The 24,566-nt window shown below is 44.1% G+C and overlaps 1 protein-coding gene and 1 long non-coding RNA gene across 3 annotated transcripts; one reads left to right on the plus strand and one right to left on the minus strand.

The window, feature by feature from the left end:
• Positions 1-746: 746 nt before the first annotated feature.
• On the minus strand, positions 747-18,923 carry LOC106561414 (chaperone Ric-8B). 2 transcript variants are annotated; one of them, XM_014125364.3, is made up of 10 exons: positions 18,708-18,923; positions 17,770-17,817; positions 17,038-17,658; positions 13,664-13,758; positions 12,015-12,165; positions 11,684-11,779; positions 11,235-11,379; positions 10,938-11,082; positions 10,517-10,636; positions 747-5,928 (listed from the first exon to the last, which is right to left on the minus strand). In XM_014125364.3, the coding sequence occupies exons 1-10, from the start codon at positions 18,789-18,791 to the stop codon at positions 5,820-5,822; spliced, it is 1,614 nt and encodes a 537-aa protein (XP_013980839.3). In that variant the 5' UTR covers positions 18,792-18,923; the 3' UTR covers positions 747-5,819. The 2 variants fall into 2 exon arrangements, with proteins under 2 accessions (XP_013980839.3, XP_082813434.1); XM_082957308.1 differs by having other exon boundaries at positions 11,684-11,782.
• Positions 18,924-19,889: 966 nt separating this feature from the next.
• LOC145858640 (uncharacterized) lies at positions 19,890-23,950 on the plus strand. Its single transcript, XR_014379116.1, has 2 exons — positions 19,890-19,968; positions 22,132-23,950. It is a non-coding gene; the product is annotated as an uncharacterized LOC145858640 (long non-coding RNA).
• The last annotated feature ends 616 nt before the right edge of the window (positions 23,951-24,566 follow it).

Consider the following 24,566-nt stretch of genomic DNA (forward strand, 5'->3'; position numbering starts at 1 on the left):
TTTCCTTCCAAACGGGAACCCAAGTGATCGTGTGTGTGCTCCATTGTTTTTTTGTGCAACTGACATTGCCCGACTCAAAATAAATTCTTCCGCTGTGCTATCGTTCGCTACATAATTCAGTCTGAGACTGCCATCACTGAAGTTGTTTGTAGTGACAAACATTTTAGGGATATTGTACAAAAAGTTATAATTGATTGGATCATCTCTAACCAATCAGAGTAGCAAAGCCAATGACACATTTTCAAACCTCTGCTTTACCCATGTGTGTTCTCACACTAACCCAACCCAATCAGAAAGTTCTCTCCTAAAAACATCTTGGAGGGTTGTCTTGGTGCTTTCAAAACTGGGAACTGAAAAAAACTAAGTCAAATCATGTCAGTGTTCTTCTGGTCAGAAAGTCTGAGCTCTAGAAAGATGCCAGAGTTTCCAACTAGGATGACCGTTCAAAAACTTTTTTCCCCCCAATCTGTTTTTTCACTCGGAAGTCAGCGATTTGAGTTCCCAGTTGTTTTGAACACAGCATCAGATCCAGACTCATGGCGGAGAAGAAACTAATGTCCATGGTCGTGGCGTTGTGTTTGGCAGCAGAAAGGAGTTTGGGTAGCCAGGCAACAACTGACAAGGAGTATAGTTACAATATTATTTGACAAGTTCATTATGTTCTAGCTAGAGTGAGCAGGTAGTAGTGGTAATTTGCCAAGGAAAACCATTTTCAAATCTCTGTTCTCATTAACTGAATTATTACAGAGTGAGAATAACTATTTAATTTAACACTTTCTTTCCTCATGAGCCCTGTTTACCACCCGGGGCCAACATTGGTCCGGTGTCCTTTCCCACATTCTGATTGTGCCCACATTTTTAGAACAGTAGACATAAAAAAACGGATTATGATCAAATAATTCCGACCACCTCCGGAGGTAGCCGGGACTGATTGGTGGATGAAAGCTCAGTGAGCAGATCTTCGTGAAAGGTCAGTAGGTGAGAGTGAAATAAAGAAAAGGCTTGCAGATAGGTAGATTGGAGGGCGTTAAAATGTGGGTTGCAACACAAGGTTCCCAGTTCAAATCCCAGTGTGTTTTTTGTTTAACAGCCTACCCAACATACACTATATATACACACAAAAGTATGTGGACACCCCTTCAAATTAGTGGATTTGGCTATTTCAGCCACACTCATTGCTGACAGGTGTATAAAATCAAGCACACAGCCATGCAATCTCCATAGACAAACATTGGCAGTAGAATGGCCTTACTGAAGAGCTGTGACTTTCAACACTGCACTGTCATAGTATGCCACCAGTCTAATAAGTCAGTGTCAAATTCCTGCCCTGCTAGAGCTACCTCAGTCAACTGTAAGTGTTGTTATTGCGAATTGGAAACATCTAGGAGCAACAACAGCTCAGCCGCTAACAGACCGGGACCGCCGAGTACTGTAGTGCGTTTGTCCTCTATTGCAACACTCACTGAGTTAAACTGCCTCTGGAAGCAACATCAGCACAAGAACTGGTCGTCGGGAGCTTCATGAAATGGGTTTCCATGGTCGAGCAGCCTAAGATCACCATGCACAATGTCGGCTGGAGTGGTGTAAAGCTCACCGCCATTGGACTCTGAAGCAGTGAAAAGGCGTTCTCTGGAGTGATGAATCTGGGTTTGGCGGATGCCAGGAGAACGCTACCTGCCCGAAGGAAGGTGGGCCAACTGTAAAAAGTTTGGTGGAGGAATAATACTGGTTTGGGGGTGTCTTTTATGGTTCCGGCGAGGCCCCTTAGTTCCAGTGAAGGGAAATCTTAAATGACATTCTAGACGATTCTGTGCAGTTTGGGGAAGGCTCTTTCCTGCTTCAGCATGACAATGCACAAAGTGAGTTCCATACAGAAATGGTTTGTCGAGATCGATGTGGAAGAACTTGACTGGCCTGCACAGAGCCCTGACCTCAACCCCATCGAACACCTTTGGGATGAATTAGAACGCCGACTGCAAGCCAGGCCTAATCGCCCAACATCAGTGCCCGACCTCACTAATGCTCTTGTGGCTGAATGGAAGCAAGTCCCCGCCGCAATGTTCCAACATCTAGTGAAAAGCCTTCCAGAAGAGTGGAGGCTGTTATAGCAAAAGGGGGGACCAATTCCATATTTAACGCCCATGATTTTGGAATGAGACATTAATTGTAGTGTACTTAGTACATTTCTAGGGCTCTATTCAATCTGTATTGTGGAAGTTAAATGCAATGTTCCCGCACTCGTGGAGACTGCAATCACGGTTAACGCTGCATATGTTGGCTCAATCGAAAATGACCTTTACATTTCTAGCGCGTAAAGGCGTCCGCATGCTTCTCATCTGAAACAGTTTGTGCATATATGACGACATTGTTCATCCACATTTTTTCTTGAGGCAAGCCTAAATTCACACCCCTTTGTCGGTGATTGGTCAACAGTAGGGATTCTTCAATTAATTTTCACTTGAAATACTGAACCTAACAGTAGTTCGATGTAAAATTGCGTGACTAAGATCTCCTAGGCAAAAATGTCAAAATTACTAACATTTGAGTCATTTTAGATTAATTCAGACTATTGAGGACATATATACTGGCTACGGCGTCTCAAGAGGGACAAACAGTGCTATTGCGAAGGTCTTTTAAGGAAATATGCGAGGCACAGGTGCTCACTTCGCCTTGTCGAGTTGCGCTAGGAGCAAACCAAACCTAGTATGCAGATTGAAGAGCCCATAATCTGACTTTGGTGGCATTCTTGCCCGAATACATTGCAGATGCCTGCCAGATCTCACAATGCTTGGATAGGTGTTTAACATAGATAACCACGTCATATGATAGGAATTTGGTGCCTGACTGCAAAGTCGATGAGGTGGCGCAAAACCTTTGGTTGACGCAATGGTTGTAGTCAATTACTGACTGAACAGATATATAAGAAAAAAATTAAGTGGTGACTGCCAGATAAAATCTAAGGGACACACTTGAGACAGCGGTACTGTGCACTAACCAAAGAACCATACCTCAACCATCCCATTTTCTTCAAATGGAGAGATGGTCAACAATGTTATAAACTCAACCTGTACAGAAGGCCTATGCATCTATTCGATATGCAGCAATATATAATATTCAAGGAAATGTAACTATCTATATACACACCAGTAGATTATACATATATAAAATCAATGGCATCTTCAAAATAGAAAAATCATACAGATTTTGAACTATTATTTTAACACCATGCAGAATTTGGCAAATGAAAAGTTACATTTAGAAAACAGTTATTTTAACACACATTTCTGAATGTCAAGAGTCCCCAATGGGTAAGGCAGAAACCATCCAAATACTAAATCAGCCACCATAGGAAATTGGAATATGTTGCAGTTTTTCCCTTTAACTTTGACTAGTCCTTGGGTCTTGAGTGTGCTTATCAAGTAAATGACACACTTGAAGAAATTGCAACATCTAAAGTTCAGGTTTAAAATAAACCGTATACAGCTGTGATACATGTCCACTGATATAAAATAATAATAATAATTCCTTTGCGTGTACTGTTTCAGAAGCTTACATATCGTACTGGTGGCTAAATTACTGCCGACTTAATGAGATGCATGATTTCTCTCCATTGACTTCAGACACTCCCATGGACAGTACCAGTCAAAAAATTTTTGGACATACCTACTCATTCAAGGGTTTTTCTTCATTTTTACATTGTAGAATAATAGTGAAGACATCAGAACTGTGGAATAATGTGTAACCAAAAAAAATAAAAAATAAGTGTTTAACAAATCAAAATATATTTTAGATTCTTCAAAGTAGCCACCGTTTGCCTTGACAGCTTTGCACAAATCTTGGCATTCTCTAAACCAGCTTCATGAGGTAGTCACCAGGAATGCATTTCAACTAACAGGTGTGCCTTGTTAAAAAGTTAATTTGTGGAATTTCTCTCCTTCTTAATGCGTTTGAGCCAAACAGTTGTGTTGTGACAAGGTACAAAAGATAGCCCTATTTGGTAAAAGACCAAGTCCATATTATGGCAAGGAAAGAGAAAACGACAGTCCATTACTTTATGACATTAACGTCAGTCAATACAGAACATTTACGGGAAAAACATGTATGAAATGTATACTGTAAGTCGCTCTGGATAAGAGCATCTGCTAAATGACTAAAATGTAAACATTTCAAGAACTTTGAAAGTTCTTCAAGTGCAGTCACAAAAACCATAAAGCGCTATGATGAAACTGGCTCTCATGAGGACCGCCACAGGAAAGGAAGACCCAGAGTTACCTCTGCTGCAGAGGATAAGTTCATTAGAGTTAACTGCACCTCAGATTGCAGCCCAAATAAATGCTTCACAGAGTTCAAGTAACACATCTCAACATCAACTGTTCAGAAGAGTCTGCATGAATCAGGCCCTCATGGTCAAATTGCTGCAAAGAAACCACTACTAAAAGGACACCAATAAGAAAAAGAGACTTGCTTAGGCCAAGAAAGACAAGCAACGGAGATTAGACCGGTGGAAATCTGTCCTTTGAGTCCAAATTTGAGGTTTTTGGTTCCTACCACCATGTCTTTGTGAGACGCAGAGAAGGTGAATGGATTATCTCCGCATGTGTGGTTCCCACCGTGAAGCATGGAGGAGAAGGTGCGATAGTGTGTGTGTGTGTGTGTGTGTGTGGGGGGGGGGGGGCTTTGCTGGTAACACCGTGATTTATTTAGAATTCAAGGCACACTTAACCAGCATGGCTACCACAGCATTCTGCAGCAATAGGCCATCCCATCTAGTTTGCACTTAGTGGGACTATCATTTGTTTTTCAAAAGGACAATAACCCAAAACACACAGCCTGGAAGTGTAAGGGCTATTTGACCAAGAAGGAAAGTGACGGAGTGCTGCATCTGATGACCTGGCCTCCACAATCACCCGACATCAACCCAATTGAGATGGTTTGGGATGAGTTGGTCCGCAGAGTGAAGGAAAAGCAGCCAACAAGTGCTCAGCATATGTGGGAACTCTTTCAAGACTGTTGGAAAAGCATTCCAGGTGAAGCTGGTTGAGAGAATGCCAAGAGTATGCAAAGCTGTCATCAAGGCAAAGGGTGGCTACCTTGAAGAATCTAAAATATATTTTGATTTGTTTAACACTTTTTGGTTACTACAGGATTCCATAATTTTGATGTCTTCTATTATTCTACAATGTAGAATATAGTAAAAATAAAGAAAAGCCCTTGAAGGTGTGTCCAAACTTTTGACTGGTACTGTAAAACCAGTGGCTACTGCTCTGATCATCGTGGCACTTGATGTTACCAACAACAAAACAATAAAAATTACAAAATTAATTAGAAAAAAATGAAAACACTTCTCATCCTTATAAATATTGACACTTTCAACATATAAAGAACAAAATCAACATAATTATATCTAAGGAATGATTTCTTATCAAAGTACAATTTGGTCAAACCCCACCCCGGCTACCATGCTTTCAGTGATTCACATCTATACAGCTTACAGTACAATTTGATTAAGAGCTAATCTTCCATTCTATCAAATTTGAGGACACTGAGCAGAGAAATGGTACATCAAATAAATAAACGTTTAAGTAGTAACAATGGTGTGGTTGGAACATGTGCTCGACCTTAATCCTGTCCTTTCCTGTGTCGTATCAAGTCAGGCATAAGTCAGCTTTAGAGAACAGAACAGGCTATGGGGAAAGGCCGGGGCAAGGCCCCTTCAGTCTGACAGACAGAGGACGACAGACAGACAGGGGTGTGAGGAAAGGGGAACTGTGTTGGACACAGCCTATTATAGGTATATGGGGTCTGGGGTGGTAGTGCCTCTAGTCTGAGTCTGAGCTGCAGCTGTCAGTCGTGGGCTGTCTCAGAGCCTCCTCTAGGGGCGCCAGTGAGCCATCCCGCCTCACCCCCATGGGCCTAATCAGCTGCTGCCTGTGGAGCACAGAAACACAAACATTACAAACACTATTCTCTAGGCACCAAACGGAACAAAACAGACAAGCAGGCCGGGACTACCTGAAGTTGAGGTTTCAAAATGAACACGACAGTGTTTGATGGTGATTAGAAATATGTTTGGGTCCATTTGCGGGGTCATAAGAATATGATATGACTGTGATTCACAGACAGTTTGGAAACCACTGCAGGAGAAAACAAATATTCACTGTGGAGCTGATCGTTACACTTCTAACAAACAGAGGGGGAGTGCAGAGAAAACAGTGTCAGACTAGTCACTCATGGCTGAGAAGAGGATGCAGTTTCTACAGCTTCGCTACTACATAACAAATACAGCAAAACTCTGCTGCTGTATGTAAAGGCCAGTCTTCTTAAAATGATGCCGAAAACAAGAGCTATGGAACCATACAAAGACACTTACAGGGAATTGGGACATTCCACAAATATATACATGTTTAGTCATTCAGCAGACGCTTAGTCCCAGGTGTGGATTCAGGCATCATCCTCTTCCACATGACACAATGGAGTGTCCAACGCCCACTTGTTTAATTTGGTGGACCAATCTGTTGCCAAAATCCACCTGTGCTGCTTTGAACCCCAACACCTTTTGTGGTAAGTATTCTGCACTTTCTAAACAGGCCCATTGTTGAGTGGTACATCTCTTTTCTCTTACATCCGGCACTCAAGAACTCTGGATGACGACCCTTCCCTCCTTAATTCACTCAAACACACACTTGTTGGTCATCTCCCTTTCCCCCCCCCCCTCTTCTGCGGATCAGTTTAATTACAGGATCAGTGTGCTGTCTGATCTCCTCAAAGCCACACCAGGCCCTCTATCCTAATCCAATTATATCTGCACTGTGTGCCACCAGCTCCCTCTCAGATGTGATATCAGTCACAGAATTAGCCAATCAAAGCCTTAAAACCAAGGCCCCATTTGCACTATTCAAACACAAATGAACATATCATTCCCCCAAAAACAGTAAAGCTCAGGAGGACTATGATAAAGAAGTCTTGGTAAGACTGGGAGGGGAGCCAAGTAATATTTTGTTTGTGTGGTATGAATACAGAACAAAGGAAATGTTATCTAATGCCTTTTGTCTTCGAAGTTTAGCCTACTTTAGAAAAACAGACGCATTGAAAACAGTAACAACCAAACGGTTCCCAAGAACACTTCAGCATCTCTCAGACCGAATTCTACTGGCGAACGTACAATCAATAGAGAACAAACTGGACAAGCTCCGTTCGAGACTATCCTATCAACAGAACCTGAATAACTGTAATAGCCTATGTTTCTTGGAGTCGTGGCTGAACAAGGACATAGAAAATATTCATCTAGCTGGTTTTTATATGCATCGTTGAGACCAAACGGCAGCTTTGGGTAAGGTTAAGGGGGAGGTGTGTGGGTCTCTTTGTTAACAACAGCTGGTGTGGAATCTCTAATCTGAATGAAGTCTCAAGGTTTTGCTTGCCTGAGTTAGAATACCTCAAGATAAACTGCAGAACATACTATTTACCAAGATTTTTTGTAGCTGTCTATTTACCACCACAAAGCGATTTTGACACTAAGATTGCACTCAACGAGCTGTATAGGGCCATATGCAAACAAGAAAATGCTCATCCAGAGGCAGCAGTGATTTTAACGCAGGGAAACATCTGTCTTACCTAATTTTTAATAGCATGTCACCTGTGCAACTAGATCACCTTTACTTTACACACATAAATGCATACAAAGCACTCCCTCGCCCTCCATTTGGCAAATCTGTCCATAACTCTATCCTCCCGATTCCTGCTTACAAGCTAAAACTCAAACAAAAAGTATCAGTGACGCGCTCAATACAGAAGTGGTCCGATGAAAGGGATGCTAAGCTACAGGACTGTTTTGCGAGCACGGACTGGAATATGTTCCAGGATTCATCCGATAACATTGAGGAGTTTACCACATTAGTCACCGGCTTCATTAATAAGTGCATCGACGATGTCATCCCCACAGTGAGCGTACGTACGTATGAACATATCCCAACCAGAAGCCAAGGATTACATGCGCTAAAGGCTAGAGCTGCCGCTTTCAAGGATTGGGACACTAATCCGGACCCTTATTATAAATCCCGCTACGACTTCTGACGAGCCACCAAACAGTCAAAACATCAATACAGGACTAAGATGGAATACTACTACACCGACTCAGACGCTTGTCGGATGTGGCAGGGGTTGCAAACTATCACGGATTACAAAGGGAAATCTAGCAGGGAGCTGCTCAGTGACGCGAGCTTACCAGACAAGCTAAATTCCTTCTATGCTCGCTTCGAGGCAAGCAACACAGAACCATGCCTGAGAGCACCAGCTGTTCCTGGCGACTGATCTGGCACCGTTGTCGAGGCCACATAGTTTACAGACAGATTACCAGGACTTGTATTCAAATCATGCGCTGACCAGCTGGCAAGTGTCTTCACTGACATATTCAACCTCTCCCTGACCCAGTCTAATACCTACATGTTTCAAGCAGACGACCATAGTCCCTGTAGCAATGAAATGCTTTGAAAGGCTGGTCATGGCTCACAACACCATCATCCAAGACCCACTTCAATTCACATACCGCCCCAACAGATCCACAGATTGCACAACCTCGATTGCCCACACTGCCCACTGCCCACTCCCAACTGGTTAAGAGGAACACCTACATGAGAATGCTAATCATTGACGATAGATCAGCATTCAACACCATAGTGCCATCCAAGCTCATCAGTAAGCTCAGGACCCTGGGACTGAACACCTCCCTCTGCAACTGGATGCTGGACTTTCTGACTGGTCGGCTCCAGGTGGTGAGGGTAGGCAACAACACATCCACCACGCTGACCCTCAACATGGGGGCCCCTCAGGGGTGAGTGCTTAGTCCCCTCCTGTACTCCCAGTTCACCCACAACTTTGTGGCCTCGCACGACTCCAACACCATAATTAAGTTAGCTGATGATCACCGACAGTGATGAGACAGCCTATAGGGAGGAGGTCAGTGACCTTGCAGGGTGGTGCCAGAACAACAATCTCTCCCTCCATGTCATCAAGACAAAGGAGCTGATTGTGGACTACAAGAAACAGATGAACGAGCACGCCCCAATCCACAACGACAGGGCTGTAGTGGTGTGGGTCGAGAGCATCAAGTTCCTCTGTGTACACATCACTAAGGAATTATCATGGTCCATATACACCAACACAGTCACGAAGAAGAAGGCACAACAACGCCTCAGAGTTCTACAGCTGCACTATTGAGAGCATCTTGACTGGCTGCATCACTCCTTGGTATTGCAACTGCTTGGCATCCGAACGCAAGGCGCTATAGAGGATAGTGTGTACAGTCCAGTAAATCACTGGGGCCAAGCTCCCTGCCATCCAGGACCCATGGTGCATCCCATCCTGTTCCCCACTCTGCACTGAGGACACAGGCCAGCAGATGTAACTATGAGGGAGGGTGCGTGTGTAGGGGGTCAGACTCCGAGCATGTGCTAATTGTAGGAGCAGTTAAGCAGCGACAGAAAGCACATTCTTACGGGGCCCTGAGCCATCTCCTGAGAGCCCATCGTGGGATGTTGGGTAGGTAGGGCAGTGGCTGGCCACTGTGGGTGCATCCCAAATGGCACCTTAATCCCTATATAGTCTTAGCCCTGGTCAAAAGTAGTGCACTATATAGGGAATAGGGTGCCATTTGGGATGCAACCTGTCATGAACCTCTCCCTCTTCGCCATGTCTCCTTGACACCGACCGAAACACAGCAGAATAGAGATACAAGAGGAGGATGGATCTGGCTTCAGAGGAAAGGAATCTGCCTCTTGTAGACAGGCACACGCGTCTCATTACGACTCAACCCCCACTCTGTTGCTGAACAATGACAATGTCAGCTTTTCTTGTGCCTGTAAATGTATTCAGCCCTCCACCCCCATGCCTCCCTCTATAATTGTACCTATGTCTCAGTCCCACTCCCCTGTCAGTTAGCAGACAATGTTTGGCTCCTGGGCTGAATGAGAAAGCTGAATAAAGGGAGGTAGACACGTATATGTTATTATAAACCCTGACAAAGCGCCACACAAAGGAGTAGAAAGGAGCCGATGGCTGCCGACCCCACTGTGTGGTCTAATTAGGACACTAATTAATGGCGTGCTGGTAATGATGCTGCAGCGACATGCCGACGGCTTCCATCGACTCCAGCTGAATGCAGGGACGGAGGCGGCGTTAAGGCCGGGGCCTAATTGTGCACCAGGGCTAACGGCAGGAGATTCTTTCTCTAATGAACTGGTTGGCAGGGAGCGCACTCAGTGTCGCTCAGCCTCTCATCCGCATCATTCTTTGACTAGCGCTAGGTTCTGTTCGCTAAGGAAAGGTCAGTGTGAATGAAGACCGCAGACGTTCAGGGGGATAAATAATAAGCCATAGGGGATCATTCAAACAGGATACACAGCTGTATAGTCCAGAGAGGTTAATCATCTGGCATAGAGTGTTACAATGAGTTACTATGGCAAACAAAGCGGTTGTTGTTGCATTCATACATGATGAGGTTGTATGGTGGTTGGCTTACCTTGACAACTTGTCGAACATGTTGACTAGTTCCTGGGCCTCGTACTCCTTCTGCTCCTCAGTCATCTCTTCTATGGGGTTAGGCATGGGTTCCTCCACGTGGCCCGTGATGGGGTTGATGCTGAGACAGAAAGAGAGACAACAGAACAGATAAGACAGGGAAGACTTCAGTGATTATGACCCAATGCTAGGCTGTCCTGAATGTTTTAGATTGAGTGTGTCACAGAAGGGGTGTCATGTAAAAGTGATTGATGATACACCCCTTGGCCCTATGGATTATGCTGTATTTAAAAGTAAATCAATATACTGGTCACTTCAATGACACACCCTAAAGCCAACCCAACATTTCATCCCTACATTTAGCGATTCAAATCAATGCATGCGTGTCTATGGTCCTACATTTAAAGCTCCTGCCTACTCACAAAGGTTTAGCCGATTTGTACTCTTCAGTGTCGGAGTCTTCGTCATCTGAATACTTTGTCTCTCCTCGCCCCCCTGCCAGCAGGCCTCGAGCCACCAGGAGTCCTGCTGCGTTACCATACCCTGTGTACTTCAACAGGTTGTTCACTGGAAGAATAGAGGGGGGCAGGGGATCAGTACAACACTACTGTATGTAGGATTTATACATCAGGGTTGCATTGACATTAACACATTTCAGTGTGAAACTCAACTTCGCCAACTCATACAGCGTGCTCCATCTCCCTCTTTCGCTTTCTCACCGTTCTCTTTGCAGAGGACAAATAGGAACTCTGCTGCGCTCTGCTTCACACCCATGTCCACGTGGGTCATGAGACGCACCAGCTTGTTCCTGACGGTGGACCCGATCTCCGGCCGGACCTTGACCTCCTTCAGAGGGGGCAGCACCTGGAAACACACACAGCCAACGGCGGCTGAGCCACAATGAAAACTAACACGGTAGTACACTAGACTTCTGAACGGAGTGATCAGGCCAGCGCATGATGTGTCACAGCTGGATTTAGTTAGAAGACATGTTTTTACAATATCAATATGAAATGTCACCAAGATCTGTCATCAATATGCATTTCAAATCCCACTCAATAAGAGGTTTTAAAGATCTTAATTTGGCATCACTTTGTGTGTCAGGATCAGGACAGATTACAAAATACACAGAAAGTACGTTTGCCTGAGGCCACTCCCACTCCAGCACCTGTGTCTTGATGTATCTGCGGATCTCCCTGTGGTACCTGGAGCCCTCGGTCAGCAGGCTGAGAACTGGGGTCAGCCCCTCTTTGTAGTTGGCGCCCTGCTTGGAATGGGGCACACATGAGGCATGTGACGACGAGCATTCCCACAGAGGCACTGTAGAAGTGGTGTGGTTCATAGAAATACTAATTATTCAGGAATTAAAGCAATTCTATTTCTATGGTGTGGGGACAGCTACTAATAGGATGGCCAGGATTTCCACATCTTTTAATTTGCTGACCACAATGTAGTCGATCTCAAATAGGCAACAATGTCTCTGGTCCACCTGTTCTTACCTTGTCTATCCTCTTCTCCATGAAGTCCAGTAGCACCTGCACAACGTCCATGTTCTTCCCGCTGTACTCCTCCTGGCCCCCCTGGACGGGCACATCAATCAGCACATCCAGACAAGACACAGGCAGGTTACTAAGCAAATTGATTGCGTGGCTGGAGGAGAAGGAAGGAAAGTGGTTAATGTACTGGTTATTATGAATGGTCATTAAGAAATGGTTACCTAATTCCTCAGTATAAACAGACTAGTACTAAAGGTCTGCTCTGGAGTCTGGACAATGGGCTAAACCCCCGTGACCAGAGGGACACAACAGAATCCATAGGGCCACAGGGTGTATCAATCACTTCTACATGACACTCCTTCAGTGCCACTATCTAGCCAAACATTCTCGTATATCCTTCTAAAGAAAGCTGTGTCATTAATTCCCATCAACGAGATGTCCAGATAAGACAATGCCATATACACTGAGTTTACAAAACATTAAAAACACCTGACATAGACTGACCAGGTGAAAGCTATGATCTCTTATTGATGTTACTTGTTAAATCCACTTCAATCAGTATAGATGAAGGGGAGGAGACAGGTTAAAGAAAGATTTTTAAGCCTTGAGACATGGATTGTGTATGTGTGCCATTCAGAGGGAGAAGTGGCAAGACAAAATATTTAAGTGCCAAACGGGGTATGGTAGTATGTGCCAGGCGCACCGGTTTGTGTCAAGAACTGCAACGCTGCTGGGTTTTCACAACAGTTTCCTGTGTGTATCAAGAATTGTCCACCACCCAAAGGACCTCCAGCCAACTTGACAAAACTGTGGGAAGAATTGGAGTCAACATGGGCCAGCATCCCTGTGGAACGCGTCGACACCTTGCAGAGTTCATGCCCTGATGAATTGAGGCTGTTCTGAGGGCAAAAGGGGGGTGGGGGAGGTTGCAACTCAATATTAGGCAAGTGTTCTTAATGTTTTGTGCACTCAGCGTACATTACTTCTAAAAACAGTCTTGCTTGAAATGTTTATACTTTCTCATGAACTGGATTCTGTCACTTGACTACAGAGAGTAATTTATTTTTTTCCTTTATTTAACTAGGCAAGTCAGTTAAGAACAAATTCTTATTTTCAATGACGTCATAGGAACAGTGGGTTGCCTTGTTCAGGGGCAGAATGACAGATTTGTACTTTGTCAGCTCAGGGATTCGATCTTGCAACCTTTCGGTTACTAGTCCAACGCAACCACTAGGCTACGCTGCCGCCCCGAATAATCAAGAGTAATCATTGGATGGTAATTAATTAGCCTAATTCTCACAAACCATCTGATGAATGTGTACTTTATTTTAACCTTTATTTAACCAGGTAAGACCCATTGGAGGATAAAAACCTATTTTGTGAGGGCGACCTGGCAAGAAGGCAAAACAGAGAAATAGCAGTGTATACATAAAATATTACAAGACAAAAAATACAAAAAACACACAAGACAGTCACAAGTTAGATACATTTGAAGATTAGAAACAACTGCAGCTATCACAAAAAAGTGTTGTCAATCAGAGTCTTAAAAACAAGCAAGGATACGAACTCCCCTAACTTGAATATCTTTTGATACTTTAAGGATGCAGTTTAGCTCTGTTGTGTGGAGAGCAATGAGCAGAAGGGTTTCCAACCTGTGTGCTTCCTCTGTTTTGTCCTCTGTTTGAGTCTTTAGCATCAATAGATGGCGCATGATGGCGGTGATGAGGCGGAGCTGGTGGTCACCATCCTATCAAATGAAGGATGTACAACAGCATGATCCTCACAGAAGCATTTCATTGGTTAAAACAAAAGGAGGGGAGGGTCTAAGCAAGTAGGGGTAAGCAGGATAAAATTTGCTGTGGGAGAAGTGGGAAGGGGTCATCTCAAAAAGAAGAAAAAGAGAGACTTACTATGGAGATTGAGGTCAGACCTAAAAACCTGAATCACATGCAGGATTGACTTTTGAGGTGAACACAGGGCTATTCTGATTAATGCTGAGGTGGGAGGGACTCAACAAGATGTCAGCTACAATGGTGAGAGGCAAGAATGGAGAAAATGTATTTGGACAAATAACATTTTGAAGCACAATACGAGCTAGCAGTTAAAGCAGACAGCTCTCCTAACCAGCCTGAATTAGAGAACTATACTCAAATAAATAAATATCAAAAGACACGATTGGCATGTCATATCACTGAGACATTCATTACCAGATCCAACAGATTCATATCTTAAAACCTCTTACATCCAGACGTTCCGCTAGCGGAACACCTGCTCCAATATCCAATGATAGGCGTGGCGCGAATTACAAATTCCTCAAAAATACAAAAACGTCAATTTTTCAAACATATGACTATTTCACAGCATTTTAAAGACAAGACTCTCCTTTATCTAACCACACTGTCCGATTTCAAAAAGGCTTTACAGCGAAAGCAAAACATTAGATTATGTCAGCAGAGTACCAAGCCAGAAATAATCAGACACCCATTTTTCAAGCAAGCATATAATGTCACAAAAACCCAGAAGACAGCTAAATGCAGCACTAACCTTTGATGATCTTCATCAGATGACACACCTAGGACATTATGTTATACAATACATGCATGTTTTGTTCAATCAAGTTCATATTTATATAAAAAAACAGCTTTTTACATTAGCATGTGACGTTCAGAACTAGCATACCCCCCGCAAACTTCCGGGGAATTTGCTAACAATTTACTAAATTACTCACGATAAACGTTCACAAAAAGCATAACAATTATTTTAAGAATTATAGATACAGAACTCCTCTATGCACTCGATATGTCCGATTTTAAAATAGCTTTTTGGTGAAAGCACATTTTTCAATATTCTAAGTACATAGCCCAGCCATCACGGGCTAGCTATTTAGACACCCGGCAAGTTTAGCACTCACCAATATCAGATTTACTATTATAAAAGTTTGATTACCTTTTGTTGTCTTCATCAGAATGCACTCCCAGGACTGCTACTTCAATAACAAATGTTGGTTTGGTCCAAAATAATCCATCGTTATATCCGAATAGCGGCGTTTTGACACTATCCGAAATGGTAAGTCAGGGTCGCACGCATGGCGCAATTCGTGACAAAAAAATTCTAAATATTCCATTACCGTACTTCGAAGCATGTCAACCGCTGTTTAAAATCAATTTATCTCGTAAAAAAGCGATAATATTCCGACCGGGAATCTTCTTTTCGGCAAACAGAGGGAAAAAAAAAATCACAAAGACGGGGGCGGCCAGGGCACGCGCCTAAGCCCACAGTCCCTTGATCGGCCACTTGAGAAAGGCGATAATGTGTTTCAGCCTGGGTCTGGGATGACGACATTCAGGTTTTTCCCGGGCTCTGAGCGCCCATGGAAGACGTAGGAAGTGTCACGTTAGAGCAGAGATCCTTTGTAAAAGATAGAGATGGCAAAGAAGTTCAAGAAATGGTCAGACAGGCCACTTCCTGTAAAGGAATCTCTCAGGTTTTGACCTGCCATTTGAGTTCTGTTATACTCACAGACACCATTCAAACAGTTTTAGAAACTTTGGAGTGTTTTCTATCCAAAGCCAATAATTATATGCATATTCTAGTTACTGGGCAGGAGTAGTAACCAGATTAAATCGGGTACGTTTTTTATCCAGCCGTGAAAATACTGCCCCCTAGCCATAACAGGTTTAATTTAGCAGGGGGACGTGTTCATTCTGTGATGCTATAGGTTGAGCGAATGCTGAAGGGGCTGAGTGACATAAGAATTTCACTAGCCCCCCATGGCTAATCGAGAAAGTTGTGAAGGTGCCAAAGTGGCTTAAGGGAGGTCAGATCGCTGATAAACCTCATATTGCTGCATAGGTTTAGTTAGGTCTTTCCATTAAGGGATAGAGAAGCTGTCTGTTCCCATGAGCTAGCATCAACAGTCACTCAACAAAGCCAAGTCTTGTTGATACACCATTGTTAAATAGTAGCCTTCAACCAAAGCATGCGAAGTTTGGTGGCTTCAATGCTGAATTCTAAATATTCACAGGGGAGATGTGTCCATCCACAGCCAAGGTGATGCAATGCATTTATGTTCATGCAGTATCTCTAAACACATGCACTGTGCTCATGGCTGCAGTGTCTAGCCTTCTGTGAGCTCTGAATACACACAGTTTATTAGGTACACCCATCTAGTACCAGCTCAAACCCCCCTTTGCCTCCAGACCAGCCTGAATTCTTTGGGCATGGATTGTACAAGGTGTCAGAAACATTTGTTGCTCAATTGGTATCAAGGGACCTAAAGTGTGCGTGGAAAACATTCCAACACCAGTACACCACAGCCTGTACCAAATCCTGACTCTGCCATCAGCATGACGCAACAGGAACCAGGATTCATCAGACCAGGCAATGTTTTTCCACTCTATTGTCCAGTGTTGGTGATGGCGTGCCCACTGGAGCAGCTTCTTCTTGTTTTAGCTGATAGGAGTAAAACCCGGTGTGGTCGTCTGCTGCAATAGCCCATCTGTGACAAGGATCGACGTGTTGTGCGTTCTAAGATGCCGTTCTGCACACCACTGTACTGCACCATTATTTGTCTGTTTGTGGTTTGTTAGCTTGCACGATTCTTGCCATTCTCCTTCGACCTCTCATCAACGAGCTGTTTTCACCCACAGGACTGCTGCTGACTGGATGTTTTGTTTGTCGCATGATTCTCTGTAAACCCTAGACACTGTCGTGCGTGAAAAGCCCAGAGGGCGTCCGTTTCTGAGACACTGGATCTGCCGCACCTGGACCGATGATCATACCACGCTCAAAGTCACTTATGTCACTTGTTTGGCCCATTCTAACGTTCAATCGAACAGTAACTGAATGCCTCAATGCCTGCTTTACATAGCAAGCCACGGCCACGTGATCCATTTTCGTGAACCTAATAAACTGTCCGGCGAGCGTACATTACAAACACTGAGTACATATCCTCTTTAAAAATGAAACAACTACAAAGCAGAAAATCAATGTTTAACAGACAGTGAGTGTAACCGTGTAAACTCACCTCGTCGCTAGTGTCAGACAGCGTGAGGTTGAACAGGGCTTTCAGGGCCTCCATGGCCCTCTCATTGTCTTCAGCAGGGATGGGCAGGGCCTGGGGGTCCGGAGGGGCCGCCTCGTAGGGGCCCACCCAGCGTACATCCAGGGTACACTCCAGCACCTCTGTGAGGAGCCCCACGGCACGCAGCTCCCTCCGGAGTGCCCCCCGGACGTCTGGTCGCAGCGCCGAGAGGAGGAAGAGCAGGCGCAGAGAGAACAGGCCCACCTCGTGGCGCCCAGTGCGGGTGGCGTGCAGGCGGGCACACAGACCCCGTGCCAGCTGCACATCGGCGCCCACCTGCTGCGCCGCTGCGCTGTTGAACACCACATTACACAGGCACTTGAGGGCCTCCACCACTACCCTCTCTTTCTCCTCTATCTGGACCTCCCCCTGCAGGCTGTCACCCCCTTCCACTCCCCCCCGCAACCGGGCCAGCCCGGCCAGGACCAGCATACCCTCCCGGGTTCCCACAGGGCCCAGGACCCGCTTGTCTCGGGACAGAATGCGGAGGGTCTCCAGGCAGGTACTCTGACAGCGGGGCCCAAACTGCCTCCCCAGCACAGTCAGTAGGCCCTGACACAGCCTCTGCACAGGGAGAGAGAGACTGTTGGTTCACCATCAAACACACAAGGGAGTAGAAGCATCAGCCTATAAGTGAAAGTAAAGCATCAGACAACGCAAAGAGCGTTTACTTACACTTCGTAGATCCTCCCCTTTTGGGTCAAAGGTGAATGTGAGATTATTCTGAAAATACAAAACAATGCCCAATGAGACAAAAGTCAAATGCATATTCCTTTGCTAAATGTGCTTTGTCACCTTCATCTATGCAACAGTGCATGAAGAAAGTAGCATATTCTCAGTAATGTTATCTGGAATAAATGTGCTTCTAAAATACAGTAACAGATAAGCAGAAGAGGCTGCTGGTCATTGATAACTAGAGATGTGCAAACTGATCAGAACTACAAGTGCATGACCTATAAGATCGTAATGCAAATTATATCCTATCAGACACTCTTGGTCAGAGGATGGTGGGAAGAGCTGTTTGTAATGGCTGGAATATAATAAATTGGAACGGAGTCTAAAATGGTTTCCATTTGTTTGATACCGGTCCATTTATTCCATTCCAGCCATTACAATGAGCCCATCCTCCTATAGCTCCTTCCATCAGCAACCTCTGTTCTGGGTATAAGTGACAGCCACCAACCGCGTTGGCTACCAAGCTCAAGTTACAGCAGGAAGAGCTGCAACAGCTGTTACTAAATGGGAGCTAGATACACAAAATAATTAAACTGTAAAGTTAACTAGCTACCAAATAACATTAAGCATGCTGTCATTGCATGCACACATGGTTAGCAAGAGATACCCTGCAATATTTGGACAACACCACCCAATCAACCAGCAGCAACCAAGCCACGATGAAAATATGTTAATCACTTCCTGCAACACAGCAATGGGCATTAAACTCGTTGATTCCATGCAGAGTGGAAATGCAAGTTCTAGCTAGACATATCGTTTTAGTACTCATTTTAGCAGCTATGATTCTGTAAATGTTTTTAGATGGCTAGCTAGCACGTTAAATTAGCTAGCTAATGCCTTTGTTTTGGTAAACGTCAAAGCGAGGAGAATCCACCCACCTCTCCGTTGTACTGGTGCAAAAGCCTTTCAATGTCCTCTTCATTGTCAGTTTCAAGCTGCAACAGGACACTGTTTAAATCCATTATTCAAATATTTCGATGACAATTCAATAATTGTAACGTCAGAGTAAGTTTCTGAACAAATGACAACCTATTTCTCTCTATTCATCTGACACAGCTGGCTCCGGTTAGGCTAGCTCATAGAGATAGATAGAGGACTCATGTTTATATCTGTGCCACAATAGCGCATGTGACAGCATGGGTAGGCCATTGAAAGTATGGTTAAATGCATGCTTGGACTGTGTCTGAAGTGGGCGTTGCAAAAGAAGTGGGTGGATCAACAGTGGTGGATGTAATGTAACATCAGCGCTCTGTTATTGGTTAGACCGGCCATAGCCAAGGGCACTGCCGGTCAGCTTAATGATTACATAGCAGGTTAAGAGAGCTAATGTAGCAGGTTAGGATAATTAACGTGGCAGGTTAGGAGAACTAATGCAGCAGGTTAGCTAAATTAAAGTGGCAGGTTAGGAGAATGAGGATAAGTTTAGAAAAATCAAATTTTATTTGTCACATGCGCCGAGTGGCGCTGCGGTCTAAGGTACTGCATCTCAGTGCAGGAGGCGTCACTACAGACCCTGGTTCGATTCCAGGCTGTATTACAACCGGCCGTTATTGGGAGTCCCATAGGGTTGCACACAATTGGCCCAGCGTCATCCGGGTTAGGGTTTGGCCGTCATTGTAAATAAGAATTTGTTCTTAACTGACAAGCCTAGTTAAATTAAATAAAGGTTAAATATAAATAAATAAATAAATACAACCTTACCGTAAAATGCTTACTAATAACAAAAGGGTTAGACTTTGCTAACATTCTACAATTGTCAACAATCAACTCGTCATTGCAGCCCAATAAGCCAGGTTAAACATTCCTGAGCGGAAACAAATCTGCCCAATTAGTGGATTTGGTAGATCCACCCTCTTCTTTTGCCACACCTACTTTCAGACACACTCCATGTATGCAATTACCCATGACTCACCATTGAGTCTACAACCCATAGGAATCCTCACACTGTTGACTACTTTGACTACTTTAAAATAGCAGAAGCATGGTGGACGCCCACAATGTTTGGCCACTAGAGGCCTCTATCATTCTCTATGGGCTAGCTACACCCCTCTTTCGTGTTTCAACTTTCACCTGTAAACGTCACATTCTCATCGAACGAGTGCACGCGGCGTTCAAGATGTGCAATGATGTGCAGTAAAAGTGCGTCAATATTACTACATTTTTATTTTAATGGGGTTTTGTCTTGTCTTCTTTGCCCTTCTAACCATGCTGCCGACAGACTTTGATATGAAAAGGTCTATGCACGCGCTTGTCATCATTATGTAGAATAGGCAGCGATTGTCTCTCATGTATGTCTATGAATTATTTCAGCATTTCCTGTCTCCTGTTATCCGTATCTATGTTCACTGTAGGCCTAATCAAATCAAATGTATTTATATAGCCCTTCGTACATCAGCTGATATCTCAAAGTGCTGTACAGAAACCCAGCCTAAAACCCCAAACAGCAAGCAATGCATGTGAAAGAAGCACGGTGGCTAGGAAAAACTCCCTAGGAAAAACTCCCTAGAAAGGCCAAAAACCTAGGAAGAAACCTAGAGAGGAACCAGGCTATGAGGGGTGGCCTGTCCTCTTCTGGCTGTGCAGGGTGGATATTATAACAGAACATGGTCAAGATGTTAAAATGTTCATAAATGACCAGCATGGTCAGATAATAATAATCATAGTAGTTGTCGAGGGTGCAACAAGCACGTCTGGTGAACAGCTCAGGGTTCCATAGCCGCAGGCAGAACAGTTGAAACTGGAGCAGCAGCACGGCCAGGTGGACTTGGGACAGCAAGGAGTCATCATGCCAGGTAGTCCTGAGGCATGGTCCTAGGGCTCAGGTCCTCCGAGAGAAAGACAGAAAGAGAGAATTAGAGAGAGCATATTTAAATTCACACAGGACACCGGATAATCAGATCTGCTCATGTTCAATTGTCTTTGTCTACACTCCAGGCATTTTCAATACTGGCCAGTAGATCACAGAATCAAGGGCATAACATGGTCATATAAATGGCATCACAAATCATTCATAGCCTAATTCATAGTATTCAAAGTCGGGGTCGAGACCCGGGGAATTGCAATGGAGTTGCCAAAATATAAAAATAACAAATAAATTGTTGCGTTGTTCAGGATAGGAAGGCAAGCATGATCTCTCTTTTGACAAACTTATCAAGAATATTTCAAGGACCGCTTTATTCCATCTTCGTAACATTGCAAAAATCTGAATCTTTTTGTCCAATAATGATGCAGACAAACGAATCCATGCTTTTGTCACTTCTAGATTAGATTACTGCAATACTTTACTCTCCGTCTACTCGGATAAAGCACTAAATAAACTTCAGTTAGTGCTAAACACGGCTGCTAGAATCCTGACTAGAACCCCCAAAAATGTATATAAAAAATTCATATTACTCCAGTGCTAGCCTCTCTACATTGGCTTCCTGTTAAGGATAGGGCTGATTTTAAGGTTTTACTGCTAACCTACAAAGCATTACATGGATTTGCTCCTACCTATCTCTCCGATTTGGTCCTGCCGTACATACCTACACATACACTACGGTCACAAAACGCAGGCCTCCTTATTGTCACTAGATTTTCTAAGCAAACAGCTGGAGGCAGGGCTTTCTCCAATAGAGCTCAGTTTTTATGGAATGATCTGCCTACCCATGTGAGAGACGCAGACTCGGTCTCGACCTTTAGGTCTTTAATGAAGATTCATCTCTTCAGTAGGTCCTATGATTGAGTGTAGTCTGGCCCAGGCGTGCGATGGTGAACGGCAAGGCACTGTAGCGACGAACTGCTTTTGCTTTTTCTGCCTGGCCGGCTCCCATCTTTCTACTGTGATTCTCTCCCTTTGACCCTATTAGTTGAGTCAATGGCTTATTAGTGCTTCCATACTGTCCCTAGGAGGGGTGTGTCACTTGAGTGGGTTGAGTCACTGACGTGATCTTCCTGTCCAGGTTGGTAACCCCCCTCGGGTTCGTGCCGTGGGGGAAGTCTTTGTGGGCTATACTCAGCCTTGTCTCAGGGTAGTAAGTTGGTGGTCTGTTGATATCCCTCTAGTGGTGTTGGGGCTGTGCTTTGGCAAAGTGGGTGGAGATATATCCTGCCTGGTTGGCCCTACCCGGGGTTATCGTCGGACAGGGATACAGTGTCCCCCGACCCACCTCTGTCTCAGTCTCCACTATCTATGCTGCAATAGTCTATGTGCCAGGGGCTAGGGCCAGTCTGTTACATCTGGTGTAATTCTCCTGTCATATCTAGTGTCCTGTGTGAATTTAAGTATGCTCCCTCTAATTCTCTCTCTCCCTCCTCTCCCAGAGGACCTGAGCCCTAGGATCATGCCTTTGGACTACCTGGCCTGATGACTCCTGGCTGTCCCTAGTCCACCTATTCGTGCTGCTGCTCCAATTTCAATTGTTCTGCCTGTGGCTAAGGAACCCTGCCTGACCTGTTCACTGGACGTGTTACCTTTTCCTGGGCCTGCTGTTTTTCGACTCTCTCTCTCTCTACCGCACCTGCTGTCTCGACCTCTGAATGCTTGGCTATGAAAAGCCAACTGACATTTACTACTGAGGTACTGACCTGTTGCACCTTCTATAACCCTGCTGGTCATCTGTGAACGTTTGAACATCTTGAAGAACAATCTAGCTCTAAATGGCCATGTACTCTTATAATCTCCACATGGCACCGCCAGAAGAGGACTGGCCACCCCTCAGAGCCTGGTTCCTCTCTAGGTTTCTTCCTAGGTTCCTGCCTTTCTAAGGAGTTTTTCCTAGCCACCATTCTTCTACATCTGCATTGCTTTCTGTTTGGGATTTTAAGCTGGGTTTCTGTATAGCACTTTTTGTCATCTGCTGATGTAAAAAGGGCTTTATAAAATACATTTGATTGATAACGGTTTGTGCCAGGACTATGTAATGCCAGTACATCATCTGTAATTAATTACAGCTTCATATTAGTTTTTATGATGGAGGCAGTGGTGTGTATTCATGGATGCCAAGGGAAGCCAGGCTTCCCCAAAAAATTGACCAAGAAAAAAGAAAAAAACATACAAAATCATGCATCTTTCGTCTCTCTGTGTTTCATACATTTCCTTCGATTTGCATCAGGCCGAATGTATCTTACCAGAGAAAGCATCCGAGCGAATGAAATAGCGCCCCCCCCCCCCCCCCAGTCTCGGTATGTGTAGCCTATCTATCTGATGCTGTCTGGTCTAAAAGAGTATGACATTGTAGCATTTGGCCTCCCTTGATAAAAAATTATAATTTCATAATAGCCAATCACCATTGAGCTAAACTGAGAGAGCTCAGCTGTAAATAGTCCTAGTGCACCAAAACAAAGTGGCAAGCGCTGTCAGTTTGGATTTGGCTTCAGACCAATTACATCAGAAGCCAAACATCATTGACAGAAAAAAACTTGAATTGTTGCATCTTGTTGTGTCGTTGTCCTCTGGTGCCTAGCTAGCTAGCTAAAATCCAACAATGAGTTCATATTGTTCCCCTGGCCTGAGAGGATAGAAGTTCAACATGTAGCTAGATGTAGTATGCTAATGTTTACGAGCTGGCCTGGTGTAATGTTTCCCATGAAAGAAAGTTAGGCTAGCAAGCAAGTATTTTAGCCAGGTAGCCTAGGACAATCAAAAACTAAAAATGTGTATTGTATAACAGTCATAGAACATTTAGGCAACATGAACAGGAGGATGGCATTGGCATTTCTCTACGAGTAGGATGAGTCAACATGTTTTTTCTACTTGCACATCACACACACAAACACACACACACAGAAATCAGTACCATGGACAGCCACATCATATTTAGCTTATGTTGATTGGACTAAATCATTTTTGGTATCTTTTAGTTGACACTGTATTAGACTAAGCATAGCTGATTAGATTCTTTTGAAGTTGAAATGGTGCTGGAATACTGGAGGCAGCTCCTGTTTTCTTTACAACTTGCGGTAACTCTCCGTGGTTCTAAATCAATTGTTTTTTAGTAGTTCAAAAATGTCTGAGATATTACCTTGCTTGACCATGCTGTAGGTAATGTAACTGTTTGTTACATGCAATATGTTTTGTGGACTTAACCGGACAGATATTGATTTCTGGTTTTGTAATGAAACAAATTTGTGGGTGAATTTATTCTGTTTTCTTATTGCCTCTGCCTTGGGCCTATATATCACGGTGTCAAGGCATATGAACTAACCGGTTATAGAGCAAACAGCACAATTATCACAACACATAGGTTGTAATATGTTTTTTTGGGGGGGGGCTTGGCTTCCCCAGTGATTTTACCCACACACCGCTACTGGATGGAGGGTGTCTTTATCCTTCCCTTGCGCCCTACCGGCAAGCTAGTCATTCATGAATTCAAACCCCATTATGGAACTGGAAATTGACATTCTCATAGCTCTTGAATTTGAAATTTTCTAAATTAACTCATCCCCTACAAGGGGCAAAGGATTTTAGATATGGTAAGCAAGTGCCAAGGGGGTATGATATTATAGTTCTGGTTCTCATCTGCATTCTGACACCTCCCCAATGGCCCAGACTGCTCTAAGCTGGTGTCAAGTGTTTGTGATAAGGCCTATAGTCTTTCAGGACAGTGTGCTTTTCCCATGTTCATTGCATTTGTAACCATTGTACCGAACGGGCCTCCAGCATGCAGAGCCTTGGTTGTGAACTTTTATGGTGTCCAGGAAAATGGGCTCACAGCACAGGGGATCTGCATTCCAAAAAATGTAAGAAAACTTGAAGG

The sequence above is a fragment of the Salmo salar genome, chromosome 10, assembly GCF_965601325.2.
Source record: "Salmo salar chromosome 10, fSalSal1, whole genome shotgun sequence".
Classification (NCBI taxonomy): Eukaryota; Metazoa; Chordata; class Actinopteri; order Salmoniformes; family Salmonidae; genus Salmo; species Salmo salar.